Raw genomic sequence first — 15,635 nt, 5'->3', positions numbered from 1 at the left:
ATTCTAGGTGAGGGTAAGATGCTGCTCAAGGTCAGGGTCATACCAGCCTGGGCTACATGATCAGAGAGCTCCTCTATGTCTCTTTTCATGTAGTCCAGGGAGGTACGTCTCAGGTCATTCACACCAGCATGTACAATGACTGAGTCATATTTGTATTTGCTTTGGAGTGACCTGAGTGCTTGCGTTGTGTGTCGGATCCTACCACCCGACAGGCAGCTCACTGTGACCTTCTCTTTATTCAGCCTGGTGAGCGGGACGTCAGTGTGTCTGACAATAGAGTCACCTATAACAAGAGTATCAGGTGTGTTATTCAGCCTTAAGGGCTGTGGCTGCTTGGCACACTGACTTTGTGGGTTATGTGTTGTGTGTGTTTTGTTTTGAGGTAGCGTTTGCTTGGATGTCTGCTTTGGAGGTCTCTGTTGCTTAGGTAGATTTTTATTTAGAGCCTCCGAGTATGTTTTTGTGTATTTATGTGTTTGGTTCGCTGATGTGGTGGGACTATGTGATACTGGAATTGTATTGTGTGAGGTTACCTTCTCCTCCTGACTGGTTACACCAGTTTTGAGATGAGAGAGCTCAGCCTCCAGTTTGGCAAAATAGTTGCATCTCTCACATATATTTGAACCTGTTTGGAGGAGGAGAGGGTTGTCCGTGTACATGAGACAGTTGTGACATTGCCTCAAAATTCCCAGATTCACCAGCTGGACTGGAGAGGAAACCATTGACTGACCTTTGGACATGCTAGAGTAATAGGGAAACTGAATTTAAGACGGACCAATAGAGGACAGGGTAATCGTAGAGAGTATAAGAGTAAGTAGTGCTTATGGTTTAATAGAGCTAACTTGTAGAATTACTTAATTGGACCAGTGAAGGGCCTTAGAATGAGAATATGGTGTTTAAATTGAGAGATAGAGCAGTTCTAAGGGAAAAAGTGAAGAGCAGACTTTGTGGAGCCAGGAATAGTTTAAACCCAATTAGGCGGCGCTGCCCGCTGTTGCGCTATGCACAAAAACGCGCAAAAGAGGGTTTTAAGAGAGGAAGATGAAGGAGTTTTGGAATTGACCCAAAATGGCCAATAAAACTACAGTTTCAAGTCAGTAACCATTCCCACAGGGGCAGGCAGGCTGCTCAATGTTTTTCACTGCCACCGATCAACAGAGTGACTTCCCTTTATCCCAAGCAAAAAATGGCCTCACAGAAACTTACAAACAGTTCAAGAACAGCAAGCCTGTAACTGAACTTTTTTAAATCTCAGAAAAGTGGGAAAAAAGCAATTAGCGAAGCTACCCCTGCATGGTGCCCCCATGGCTACACCTGTTTTTTGTAAAATTCACCATTAAAGAGCATAAAGTTATTGGATAAGTTGAGGTCCAATAATGTTTCTATGACATTTATTTCCCTGTTCAGTATGCCTTTATGTGTTAAGAGCACTCTACCCAATCTAATCCTGTGTCTTGTGGTATTACGGTGTATAGTTCTTTAATATCCACTGTGAGAAAGTTTATTAATACCATCTAAGAACCCTCATGAATCAGGGCATATCTGTTTTTCACTCTTAATAATGGGCTTCAACTTGCTATCCACAAATTTGGCACTTGAATAAGTTATCGATCCCCTCCCATCCACAATTGGTCTAAGCGGTGGATTATTCAAGTTTTTATGTATTTTGGGAGATACAAATAGAACCGGTGTCCTTGGTGCTATCATAGTTAAATATTGTAAAGTCTCCATGCTAATACTTCCTTCTAGGAACAAATCATTGAGAGTACCATTCACTTTTTTATAAGCAATGTTAACTTCATTTAAACTTACATGACAATAACTATCACTGTCTAAATAAGTAAGCATTTTTTGTACATATTCACTTTCATTCATAAAAATGAGCCCACTGCCTTTATCTGGCTTCATGGTCCTAACTTTATATCGCTTTAAAAATCCCAAGAAATCATGGTCTTCAGGAGACATGTTGTTAGCATATCCCCTAGGCAAGTTAACCCCACATAAAGCAGATTGAATATCCATCTCACAAATCCTCTCAAATAGACGTATTGTGGCATGCAGAAGGGGGTTAAATAAGCTAGAAACTTTTAATTCACTTGTTAGTGTAGGAGTATTACCTATAAGAACTGACATGTTTAATTTACGAACAAAAATTTTTAAGTCCACAATGGTTTTAGCCAAACCGGCTTTCTTATCAGGTAAAAAGGATAGACCCCTAGAAAACAGGTCGACTAATTTAATGTCCACATGTTGGTCAGTAAAGTTATAGACTTTAAAAACTCCCTCTGTACTTACTAGGATGTGCGCTTTCATTGTGGTGGTTTGTACTATCTCCTGCGTCGATTCTGTTTCTTCCGTTGCTGCTGGTCTTGTCCTCTGGCGTTCTGTTGATAGTTCGGTTGCTTTTTCCGAGCTCCCTGAAAACACTGAGGGTTGTAGTTGTTAATATTTCCTGATGCTGTATTTTGCGAAACTCCACCATTCCTAAGCCTCTCACTACACCTTAGCTGGTTAGTTTGCGTTGTGTTGTCATCCATCTCCTCATTATCGTCGTCAACTAGGGGGCGTTGCACCTCAGCAATCTCACGGTTCGCTATTGGATTTATTGGCTCTGGCAGCGGGGGATAAGCAATGCTTTTTACATATTCATTAGTATCCCTCAAAATCTTCCTTTTCTTGATTTTAGTAGCCCGTGTTATGGCAAAGTCAATGGAAGAAAAAATATGAGCATAGTCAAATCTATATCTTAGAAAGTCCACATCAGAAGTTATTTTACGCTCCAAAATTTCCAATTCACTTTTTAAAATGTCAACCTGCAAAGTGTATTTTTTAATCAGGGTTTTTGAGAAATTCGAACCCTTGTCTGTCAAAAAGACAGATAAGTTCACGGTGAAAGTTGGATTTGTTAATTAAGCCCACAGGATACCTCCATTGATGCAAACCCTTGGATACAAAACCTTTAGTTATACATTCTTGTAAGTAACTAATTTCTAATTGAAGTTTACGATATTTGAGCAACTTTTTGTCAAATTCGTTTAGGTTGGTGGTTAAGGATGGATCAACACTTTCATTGGAGGCATTGGTGTTATTGTCAGTATTGGCGCCAAAAAACACTGGTGCTCTAAGATAATCTGCTATAGTGGGAACAGATTCAGAATTTCTCTGACACAGCTCTTGTTGATTGCCATTAGGTGTATTATTAATAACAGTATTTGAGCTAACAGCCCCATGCCCATTTGAACTACAATTAAGTGTTGCATTCGAAACTTCAGCATAAGTCAGTACCTGCCCACTTACATTTAAGCTAGTGGATGTTGTTATAGCCATTGTTCTAACAGCATTACTTTCTTTTGTTTCAATCTTCTTTGACAAAGTGTCAACTCAGTTCAGGAGTTGCTGCATCAAAGCAGTCAGATTACCTATGGCATTCGCCTCGTTGGTAATACCTTCTGTTAAGATGTTGTCTTCTTGAGAAAATAAGGACTGTGAGGTTGCTGTAGCTCCATTCACCATACCAAACTTAGAAAATACGAAAAAACTAAAACACTTGTAAACACAAAAAAACGAAGTAGCTGTAATCTTCTCAAGACTTTAATGCTAGCGCTTTTGTCTAAAATAATGCTTAGACTTCTTCAGACGTCCCTCTCCCAGAATGCAACAGTTTTTATACATTCATTAATTAGTTAATCAGTGATTTAATTAAACAATGAAGTATGCAAATGTTTTAAACTAGATAAGTCCAACCAAGAAGGGACTCATAGAACAAACACTGAAGTTGTCATACACATAAAACCTTGCTTAAAAGCCTTTTCCTTTTTAAAAACTGGAACACATTATACCTAGATTTCATGAACATTAAAATGTTAAGACATTAACAGACTATATGCATTTAAAATAATCTAAAGCTTATAAAAAAATACAAAACAATATTCAATAAACATATAACTTTCACCTATCTAATGCTTTCAGCTTCAAAATACATTTAATTGAAGCATATTCATTAAGGCCTGGGGGAATATGAGCATATGTACGAATCTGCCACAAAAGTTCATTCTCTTCTAGTTTCAGCTCGCAAGGACCCCACGAGCATTATGTTTTTCCTGATGGAGAATAGTGAATAGAAACTTGTGAGTGGGATTTTCTAAGGTATGCCTAGCTAAAGCATTTGTGGTTGTTTTTTTTTACTTATGTTTTATATATATATATATATATATATATATATATATATATATATATATATATATATATACCAACACACGATAAGTGCACGGAACTAAAATGGTGCATGGATTACGAATAAACACATAGCCCACAATCCTATCCAGCACTCCAAAAGATAAATCCAAGCCAAGGTGTAAAGAAGTTTATTAGGCTAACTGCCCAACTAAAACACAGACCGGTGGCCGGTTTCACTCACAGCGTCCTCAGTGTGTATCATTATACAGCAAGGACCCGGATTTAAATACGCAAACATCAACATTGTGGCCAAATTTAAAGATACATTTGTGTTTAAATTTTCATTGAGTTTTACGTATCAGTGTTGCTAACCGCTCCCCATAATCTATAGATGCACTTACAAATTACAAAAAATCATATAAACTTACTGTTTATATTGTATAAAACAGTTGCAAAAACACCCTCCATACATTCCTATATACAAAATAAATAACCAAAAGCACCAAACTTAAAAACTCCCCACTAATATGACAAGGAACTCAAGAACAGTCAAATTACATTCAAGTGGAGTGAGATAAAAAATAAACACTAAATACTCTGCCCCCAAGAACCACCACCTAATCTCTTAACCTCATATATTATCCAGTCCCCCTCAGAAACTATTAATTGCGAAATGATCAAATAAAGACAAGAACAAAATTCCTCTCAAATAATTAAATATACATATACATTATATTTATAACATATACATGAATAAATATACATCAAAGGAATTTATTTAATAACTCTTTATGTATTGGTGACCCAAAATGGCAGAGTGTGCAAACATACCCTTACACACTCCGTCCGTTTGCTGTCAATATTTCCTAGTTATATTTACCAATGATCATTCAGACCGGGTTTAAATAAAGCCCCCAAGTTGACAATCCATCTTCTTTCCTTCTGTGTTAATATTTGGTGTCTATAGTTATCATTAGTGTTATGCATAACCACCATATCAAGCCCTATAAAAATGAAGTGTGCTGTATTATGTACCATTTTATGTTTGTACAAAGCACTTCTAGATCTCTGACATTTTATGTCGCTAATATGAAGGGCTATTCTCTGTTTAAATACACAAGAGGTCTGTCCTACATAAAATGCGCCACATTGGCAAACTGCCATATAAACAATCCAAGAACTATTGCATGTAATGAGATGTAAACATACGAACTGTAGGATACACCACGAGAAGTCCAAAGTTGGTACAAAGCTTCTTCTTTATTCCATAAAACATAAAACGAAGGATGAGTGCTTTCGCGTGCACCATGCACGCTTCATCAGATCTACTTACTAATGTTTTGACTTCTCTTTATATATCATTTGTAAAACATTTAATCAATCCAATTTAACAATTATACAATAAACATTTTCTCAATTCAAAAGTTAAAGTGACCTAATGCATTCAAATAGTATTAGCCTGTATGCTTCTCATTAATGAAGGTGCTCATCATTTCAAACACTTTAAAAATAAAAATGTTTAAAAATAACACATATTGTTGAAAACCTATCTGCTTGAATATTTATAAAAACTTTTTAAGACTGAAAATCCTAACGACATAATACAAAGTGCTAAACAGTACTATCTGTAACCAATGACAGCGCTTGCGAGTATGCAAGACCTGAAATGCCATACTCTTGTAGAACCGCTGTTAGTGCATCATGATAAAGTGTTGCACATTATTACTTTAATTGTATATGTGTTTTGAGACAATATCCTTTAAAGACATTAAAAATATTAAAAATATTTTAATTCATTTGGTATACGTTCTAAAGAGTGTATCTATGAAAAACGTGCACTTTATCATAACAAAAGCATCTGTGTCTTGTGAATCATGAAATCCATAAAAATTGACATAACATAAAATGATGTAAACCAATATATAACATTAATCAATACTATTAGTTAGTCTCATTAAATAGAGAATCAATAACCTGTATAAATCTCATGAAAAGCATATTATGAGCCTTTGCTTGGCACTCGCTCTTATGCTGCAGGTCTGAACGTAAAACCTAACCAGAAGTGCAAACCCTTAGAATAACTAGCTGAATGTATAAATGGTAAACCATATTTAAACAATTCAATCTAAAAATTCATACAGTGTATCAGCAGGCTACATTGGTATCATCGTTATACAATAAATATAGTCTGTAAACAAATAATGAAAAACTGCCTAAAATTAACATAACGTGATAAACTTAAAATACTAAATATTTCATCTATTATGTCAATCATGAATTCATATTACTTGATCACTAAGAAATAGTCATCATTAGTGACACTGTCAAAAAATGGGAAATATAAAAAAAGCTCATCAATGTTATAAATCACATATGACAAAAGCACTAACATCACTAATACATTAAATTTTAAAAATGTGATCAAAATATTATATGCACAATTATAAATTCTGTGGGATACAAAGAACTATTGTGCCCATATTTATAAACTATTATTTGATAACTATGTTAAAATAGACTTACTGTTCTAAAATAGGTTTTAACGAAATATAATTGTTAATGCCTGGTGCCATATGTGCTCCAGATCTGAAAATCCAGTCAAGTTCCAAGCGTGCTAGATAGTTGATGTTATCTCCCATCCTTAAATTCTGTCCTACTACTTGTAAAACCCTGAATCTAAATTCATGTGTAGGGTTTAGGTTAATGTGCCTGGCTAGGGCATTCAACTCATTCTTCTTCCGAATGTCATAGATATGATTGTATATGCGCTCCTTAAATTTCCTTTTAGTGAGCCCTATATAAAAGGCATCACATACTGTGCAGTTCGCCATATAGATCAGGTTCATAGTGTTGCAATCTGCATGACATTTGGGTTTAAATTTAAAAAAACCTTCTGGATGCTGATAATCCTGTATGGCTGTAATATACTTGCACATGTTGCAGTTTGTGCATGGGAATGTACCACATTCTGAGCCTCCCTTATCAAGGTTTATCCTTGTTTTGTTGGAATCAAAAGCAAAAATGGTTTTTAAATTATCACATGTACGAAATATAAAAGAGGGTCTATTACTTACTATACTCTGGAGGTCATTTACCATGGTAAGCACATTCCAATGCTTACTTATGATTTTCCTGATTTCAGCATTGTCATTAGTGTATTTCATCATGAATCTAACCCTGTTCTCATTATAGGTTCATCCACTATATATTAAGCTTGATGTCTGATGTCTGCTATAATTTGAATCAGTATCATTGGGCCTATCACCTCCTGTATCATGCGTTACTGAATCGATGACTTCATTTTTTATTTTCTTAACTAGATTAGAATTATAGCCCCTCTGCAGAAAAAGTTGTTCCATAACTTCAGCCTCATTAAATAAAGTCAACTGATTTTTGCACAATCTAGTTAATCTAACGAATTGGCTCTTTACTACCCCTGCAAATACATGTCTTGGATGCATACTACTAAAATCCACTAATGTATTTTTCCAACACTTTTTTCTGTAGAGTCTGGATGTCAACTCATTCTCAGTGTTGAAGTATAAATTGACATCCAGAAAATTGATGTCCTCTCTGGAGTACTCTACTGTGAATCTGAGAAACTCCGTGGTGGATTCTAAATAACACACAAACTCCTGGAGCTCTGCATCTGTTCCTGCCCATATCATGACCACATTGTCAACAAACCTCCTATACAGTAGTATCGTGTTCATCCATCTACTGTTGAACAGATGTTGTTGTTCCCAAAAATATAAGACCAAATTAGCGTAAGTATTTGCACATGGGGTGCCCATAGCAACACCCCATGTTTGTAGATAGTACTTACGATTAAACATAAATGCATTGTTGTATAACACTATTTCCAATAATTGGCTTAACAGAATCTGTCTGTCGACCGTGAAAGTACTTTCTTTCACCATCAACTCCCTGATGGCTTGTAAGCCATATTCATTAGGTATGCACGTGAATAAACTGCATACATCAAATGTCACTAAAAATGGGCTTTCTATGTGTGCCAAATCATATTTGGCCAATTCTATGTCATCCAAAAGTTGCTGTGTATCTTTTAAAATGGTGGAAATATTATCTACCAAAGGTCTCAATATTTTTTCCACAAATGCTGATATGTTGTAAGTGGCCCAGCCTCTCCCAGAAATGCATGGTGCACGCGAAAGCACTCATCCTTCGTTTTATGTTTTATGGAACTTTAGAAGAAGTTTTGTACCAACTTTGGACTTCTCGTGGTGTATCCTACAGTTCGTATGTTTATATTATTTGGTTTTTGCTTTTGCTGAGAGGATACTTTGGGAGTGTTTAGCGGTATTATTCTTACACATGTAATGAGATGTCTTATATCAAACACCTTTTTGGTGTTGACAGAAGTAAATGATTTACTTTTGGCCATGACTTTGCAATACTTGCATGTTCCACAAAATGTACAGCCCACAGAGCTAGTCTGGATAGATTTATATGTTGTACCTTTTTTGAAGGAGGAAAAATGTTGTCCTATACTCTTGCCCCTTCTGTATCCAAAATGACACTCTTGATCAACATAATTAGTAAAAAATACATCTGAATGTAAAATGTGCCAGTGTTTAGCCAATATATTCTTAACATTAAATGTGCTACTACCATATGTAGTAATAAACCTTATATATTGACTATCCACCCTTTATTCCCGATCAACCAATAATCTCGATCTATCCATTTCATTAGCTTTCCTATATGCTTGCATAACACGACTCTTTCTATAACCTCTACTAATAAACCTGTTTTGCAAATCCAAGGCCTGTGTCTCATACATGCTAGTCTTAGAACGTACCTTCCTAACTCTTTGAAATTGAGATCCGGGTATGTTTTGGATAGTGTGGGGGGGATGACAACTGCTGGCATACAAGAAACCATTTTTGGAAAATGGTTTCCTATGTAGGTCTGTAAACAAAAATCCATCTACAGACTTACCAACTTTAACATCCAAAATTTCCACTCTTTCTTGACTAATATCACCTGTAAATTTAATCCCATATGGATTCTGATTAAGATATTGCACAAATCTTTGCCAGTCACATGTCTGTCCCCCCCCACACTACCCAACAATCATCCAGGTATCTCCACCACATTACAAGTTGTGGTTTAAAGTCAATGGGCATAACATATATATATATATATATATATATATATATATATACTGGGCTTCCAAATACCCCATAAACAGGTCAGCATAAGTCGGGGCGAAAGTAGCCCCCATTGCTGTCCCTTTGACCTGTAAGTACCATTGATTGTTAAAAGTGAAAGCATTATGTTCTAATACCAACTTAAGCAGCTGGATCAAAAACTGTTTCTCTTGTGTGCTGTACATTCCAGATTGTTGCATCCAAAAATCCACAGCCATAATCCCTCCAGTATGTGGCATACTAGTATACAAAGATTGTACATCGAGATTACCCAAATATTCATCAGCTGAAACTTCTAAATTTTCAATTAAAGATAAAAATTGTTGAGTATCACGGATCCTAGCTGTAATTTGGACCAACAATCTTTTTAATTTATACTCTAAATATTCAGAAAGAGGTTCTGTCAAAGAACCCCTTCCTGCCACTAAAGGTCGACCTGGGGGATTAATCAATCTCTTATGGATTTTAGGGACCATATAATAATATTGTGAACTCAGATGGTCAACCTGAAGTTGTGTTTTAAGTTGCAAAGTAATAACTTGTGTTTCATAAGCTTCACATAGAAACCCATCTATCTTGTTTTTATATTCAAGGGTAGGATCACTACTTAAAGCTAAATAATATTCTGTATCAAACAATTGTCTATAGGCTTCTGCCATGTATTGTTGTTTGTCCCAAATAACCACAGCCCCTCCTTTGTCTGCACCCACTATAATTATAGTAGGGTTATTCATAAGCCCTTTCAACGCTTCTTTCTCCATAGTTGTCAAATTTTGGAAGTCCGGGCAAAAAACCTTAGATTGATTTAAATGCAGATCTTTTAACACCAATTGTTCAAAAATTTTAATGGTGCTGTGATATGGGGGGACAAATTGTGATTTTTTTAAATTGAAAACCACGTGATTGAACCTCAGTAGAAACATGCTCCTTTTGTGCAAAAAAATATTTTAAGTTTAATTTTCTACAAAAACTTTTGACATAATTTATAACATCATACTGTGACACTAAGAAAGAAGGAACAAATCCAAGGCCTTTATTCAACACACTGAGTTCACTGGAGGAAAATGAATAATTTGTTAAATTAATAACCAAGTTATTAATGTCATTAAACTCAGTATTTAAAACTGAGTCTACTGTTGTAACAAATTGTCCTAAAATATCTTCCTTACAGCCTCGTCCACGATGTTTGCGGCCTGCCCTTCTAAAGGGGCTTTATATCTTTTTGAGGCTGGTGAGGGAAGATCCTGCACTTCACTTGTTTCTGGTTCCGTATCAGTATTGGATAAACTGGATGAATACTCCGATGCACTAGATGGTGTGTCATGTCTCCTTAAAATGGACTTGACCCGTTTTCTTTTGGGCCTGGGGATTTGCTTATCTTCCGTAAATCTCACACCCCTTTTTTGTTTTTTCCATGTATAAACTGTTGCCTTATTAAAGTCACTAACATCTCGTTGATATTTATGCATCTTTCTTTTACACAGTTCCTTATCATATTTCTCTGTATCTGTAACAAACTGTGTGTACAGATTCTGGTAATCTGAAGTATTCACAAACGCTTGAGTGCGTTCAAAACACTGTTCAAGCTTAGCTATTAAGTCAGGTAGTTGTTTTTCATAATGTTCCACAAGCATCTGTAAAAACATACTGGAGGCTGTGGCCTGTATAGCCCTCCATTTTAACATGAATTGTTCATCGTTGTTTCCCAATCCTGGCTCAACATAAACTCTAAGCCCCCTCGGTATAATTTTCGCTGCCAAATAAGCTTTAAGGAGTTTACAGTGCCATACACATGAACGCACTCTTTTGGATGCTTCTGTTAAATGCCCAAATGTTTCTGCAACCTCAGCTGGTCTAGAAACAGTATTATCATGTTGATTTTCGCGTGTAATATAAGCACCAGTAAAGCAAGCACTATCATCTTTATCAGCCACAATGTTGTTTAAACATGTCCGAAAGTCCATACCTGTTGCCATATCCGAGCAAGTTATAGTTCTGCCACTTCTAACACCACTTGGCTGCAATCTTCTATAAACGTGTTAAACTACGTTTACAGTCAAAAAAATCCCCAGGCCCTCAACGCTGAATAGGTTTCCGAGGAAAAGTTCCAGCACTCCAACAATAACACACCAACACACGATAAGTGCACGGAACTAAAATGGTGCATGGATTACGAATAAACACATAGCCCACAATCCTATCCAGCACTCCAAAAGATAAATCCAAGCTAAGGTGTAAAGAAGTTTATTAGGCTAACCGCCCAACTAAAACACAGACCGGTGGCCGGTTTCGCTCACAGCGTCCTCAGTGTGTATCATTATACAGCAAAGACCCGGATTTAAATATGCAAACATCAACATCATGGCCAAATTTAAAGATACATTTGCGTTTAAATTTTCATTGAGTATATATATTGTATAATGATACACACTGAGGACGCTGTGAGCGAAACCGGCCACCGGTCTGTGTTTTAGTTGGGCGGTTAGCCTAATAAACCTCTTTACACCTTGGCTTGGATTTATCTTTTGGAGTGCTGGATAGGATTGTGGGCTATATATATATATATATATATATATATATATATATATATATATATTTATAGTCTCTGTTTCAATGATCTTTCCATTTTTCCTATGTAGAAAGATTGGCACTGCTGACATAGTGCAACATAAACGATCCCTTTAGATTCACAGTTATACTTCCCTCTCACTAAGTATTTTAGATCTCTAATAGTAAATTTATTCCCAACTTTAATGTGTTGGCATTGGTGGCATCTACCACTTTCATACATGTCAGAACATCTATTAGTTATTTCACTTTAAAATTCTAGGATGTTTTTTAAATTCTGTCCTCGTCGGTATGTTATGTGCAGAAGGCTATGCAGTTTTTTATAGATATGGGTATCTTCTGAAATTAGGGCCCAATTCTTATATAAAATGTTGGAAATCATTTTTGCATTCAGTGAATATGTTGTCAAAATCCTCCTTCTGCTCTTCTCCCAGGAGGAATTCATTATCTGCAAAGGTTATATCCTCTTATGTCCAGCTTTCTTGCCTCATGCATGCTGTCATTTTGTGAAGAACATCTAAGGTGATGGCAGTCATAATACAAAAATATACTCAGGAAATTTTATCATATGCTTCCACATTGTTATCATTTTGCATTTTTTATGACTAAATTAACCACTAGAAAAGCTAAGAAATGTTTCTCTTAAGTTTGAAAAAAACTGACATTGTTTAGAGGGCTGAAAGTGTTCAAGATTTTATTCTTGTCCTAAATTCTGCCATTACCAGATCCCTGGATACTATTCGCACTGCACTCACAATGAAACAGTTTTATGTTTTCAGAAGAAAGTTGCATATCTCCCACAATACCTTTTAAAAATGGAGGTTTGCATATTGTTTTATGATGTCTGTGTCTGTTTTGCTAGGGTCTTTCTGCTGTGTCCTATTTATAAGTATCTATTGTGGGGCACTTGCTCTTTTGCATAATGACTCAGTTTCATTTTACTGCTGCACAGCTGGCTAGCAACCATAAACTGAAAAAAACAGAAAATTAATCAAAAGTTCATAAGAGAAAGTGTAGTAAAATGTTTTGTGGTTGATATTCCAGCTTTGTTGCTCAAATATGCAACGGTATGCCAGAGGTACACAAACACTGAGCAAAAAAAACATCTCTATGTTCACATTACACTGCTCTATATTTTACACCATATATATAATTGCCTAACAGAATGACATGCTATCGTAAACTGTAAAGCTCTTTCCATCTTAAGCAGATTACCTGTATGATTCCTGCTGGACCGTGATGAATTCATGTTCTCCTTCTGCTTCTACAGGCTTATGCGGTGGCTTACAATTTTGCACCATTTCAGCTTTCTTTGGAACAAATGTGCTCCGAGTTGTGGTTATGCTTTCAAATCTGCCCTGCAGAAGGAAACATACAATTGTTAAAGGTTTTCTGAGCCATTTAAAAAGTAGGACTTTTGATGAGCAAGGAGAGCATGAAATATGTTGACCTCATCTGTAGGCAAATTAAAAGTATGGTACCAGTTTTCAAAATATGTTTTGAAGTTCTTTAACTCATAACCCAGTATAGCTTGAGACACTTAAGAAATATGTTGCTGATTTTCTTTTCTGACAGTCATCCATTTACCTGCTTAACCATATAAACTACTAGAAACTTCAGCAAAGTGTGTTTATTCCTCGCACAGGGAGAGTATCAGAGAGAAGGAGTCTGCTAGATCTGTTAGCTAAAGTGATTTTATCTGGACTAATCCTTTATACTCTGTTTCAAATTAAAAAGAGAGCTCCAGCAATGAAGTGCATTCATAGCTGTATACAATGTTTGTGTACATTTATGTTCATTAGTCATGCAAGTACACTTATAAGTAGCCTACACTCTGAATTTAAAGTATTTGTTCTGAAAATGTGAAACTAAGACAATTCTGTAATGAACTAAAAGTATTTTTCTGCAAAATATGAAACTAAGATAGCTCTGTGAGGAATGGGTCAAGTGATACTGTAGGAGTTGTCCCTTCATAGTTCTGTAGTGTCATAGATATGTTGAACAAGTTCAAGGCTTACATGAGCCTGATAACCTAAATCTCTTTTTATACTTAAGGGTGACCGTGTAGTCATCCAATTCCATCTTGAAGATACAGATTGATAAGATAAGTTTAATTGGGGGTGGACTATTCCATACATGTGGAAATCTTTGAGATATAAATAAGGGGGTTAGGGAATGGCATAATGATGAATGCATCTGCCTCACAGACACAAGGTACATGATTTGATTCTCACCTTAGGTCAGTGTCTGATTATGAACTAGGCCTTTAATAGTCTGCAAACTGATTGTCTAATATGAATCTTTGAAGTTATCACATTTTGTGTTACGGTTGATATTATTTTTTATTGATGCCAAGTGTCCTCTTATATGGAGGTCATCAGGGGATATTCTAAAACAATATTTAAGCAATAACCCAAGACTGGGTGTGGGGTAATGCTGGATTTACCCACGGTTGGTGTGGTTTGATCACAAGGGCAAAGCATAGGCAACTGTGAGTAAATCCACATTAACCACACCCAGGAGTGGGTTATTGCTATTATATAATAACATTATTTAAGAAAGAAATTGCTTACATTTCCTAAATAATGTCTTTGTATAACAGCATGTTTTCTGTTGTATTTGCATGTGTATAGGTCTTACATTTTCACACTTGCAAAGTACATCAGTGCTGTTCAACAGAAGCAACGGAGAAAAGAAACTCAGTTGCTTTTTTTTCTTTTATTATGAGGTGAAAATGTGGACATTCTCTGAAAATCCAGACAGTTCAGAGGTAAGACAGTCTGCCGAGACTGCAGAGAAATACTAGGAAAATCATATATGTTTCTGTTTCTTGCTGAACATATGTGATTTTTCTTGCAGTTGGTCTACTGTTGTAGCATATATCAATAGAAAAGTCTGGCCGCTCAATGGTGCTTTAGTGGCTGGACTTTTTCTGCTAGTATGTTCTTAATTTAAAATGGGCACGCTAGTTGGGCTGATCAATCAGCTTGCACTTTTTTTAATGTTAATGATATAATTTCAAGTAATAAAGTGTCCTTTAATGTTCTGAATGTCAGACATTGGTATCCTCTAAGAAGGTTATAAGTTTCAGTGGAGAGAGAGAAAGAGTTGCTGTGGTCTTTGGCTGTAAGGCAAGCCTTGAAGTTCTGTAATTCCCTTTCTAAGGAATCTGTGTACCTTCTGTACTTGCGCTAAATTGTGTGTGTGTGTGTGTGTGTGTGTGTGTGTGTGTGTGTGTGTGTGCGCCTCGTTCAATAATTTGTCTGATAAGAGTTGTATACAAGAGGCACTTACTTCTTGCGCAACTCTTGACCCCTTTGGAGATCCAGTATGTATGTATGTGCTTTGTGAACGGTAAAGGTATAAGGGTATAAAATGAAATGTCACGATCTACAAGGACTCCATGGTCTTATACTATTTTATCAGCCTTCTGTAGTTACATTCAATAATATCCAAAATGGCAGAGCATTTTTACTAAATGCAAGAATGCTGCATTTTATGACACTGAAGGCAAGATTATTTAAAATGCATTTATGTGTAATGTTAACTACCATTCAAAATGAAGTGGTGTTAGCAGGGTTAAGGACACTGCTCCCAAGTCTGCAATCATCTGCATATTTAATTGTCCCAGATATTGGAGTTAGTTCTGACGTCCGTGGAAAAAAAAATACCAAAAAGGAGCAGTCCCAGGACAGGCCATGACAGATTTCACTTTTT

The 15,635-nt window shown here is 36.1% G+C and overlaps 1 protein-coding gene across 2 annotated transcripts in view; it reads right to left on the bottom strand.

The window, feature by feature from the left end:
• The window catches only part of LOC122809561 (stabilizer of axonemal microtubules 1-like), a 369,246-nt gene that overhangs the window by 42,407 nt on the left and 311,204 nt on the right, over positions 1 to 15,635 (bottom strand). For both annotated transcript variants that reach the window (XM_044081149.1, XM_044081150.1), the window contains one exon: positions 13,134 to 13,276. In XM_044081149.1, coding sequence (XP_043937084.1) covers positions 13,134 to 13,276 — 143 coding nt within the window. The remainder of the gene's footprint in view (positions 1 to 13,133; positions 13,277 to 15,635) is intronic.

The sequence above is a fragment of the Protopterus annectens genome, chromosome 8.part0 (genome assembly GCF_019279795.1).
Source record: "Protopterus annectens isolate FY-2018-M chromosome 8.part0, PAN1.0, whole genome shotgun sequence".
In the NCBI taxonomy this organism is placed as follows: domain Eukaryota; kingdom Metazoa; phylum Chordata; order Ceratodontiformes; family Protopteridae; genus Protopterus; species Protopterus annectens.
This window is presented reverse-complemented; position numbering and strand designations above follow the sequence as displayed.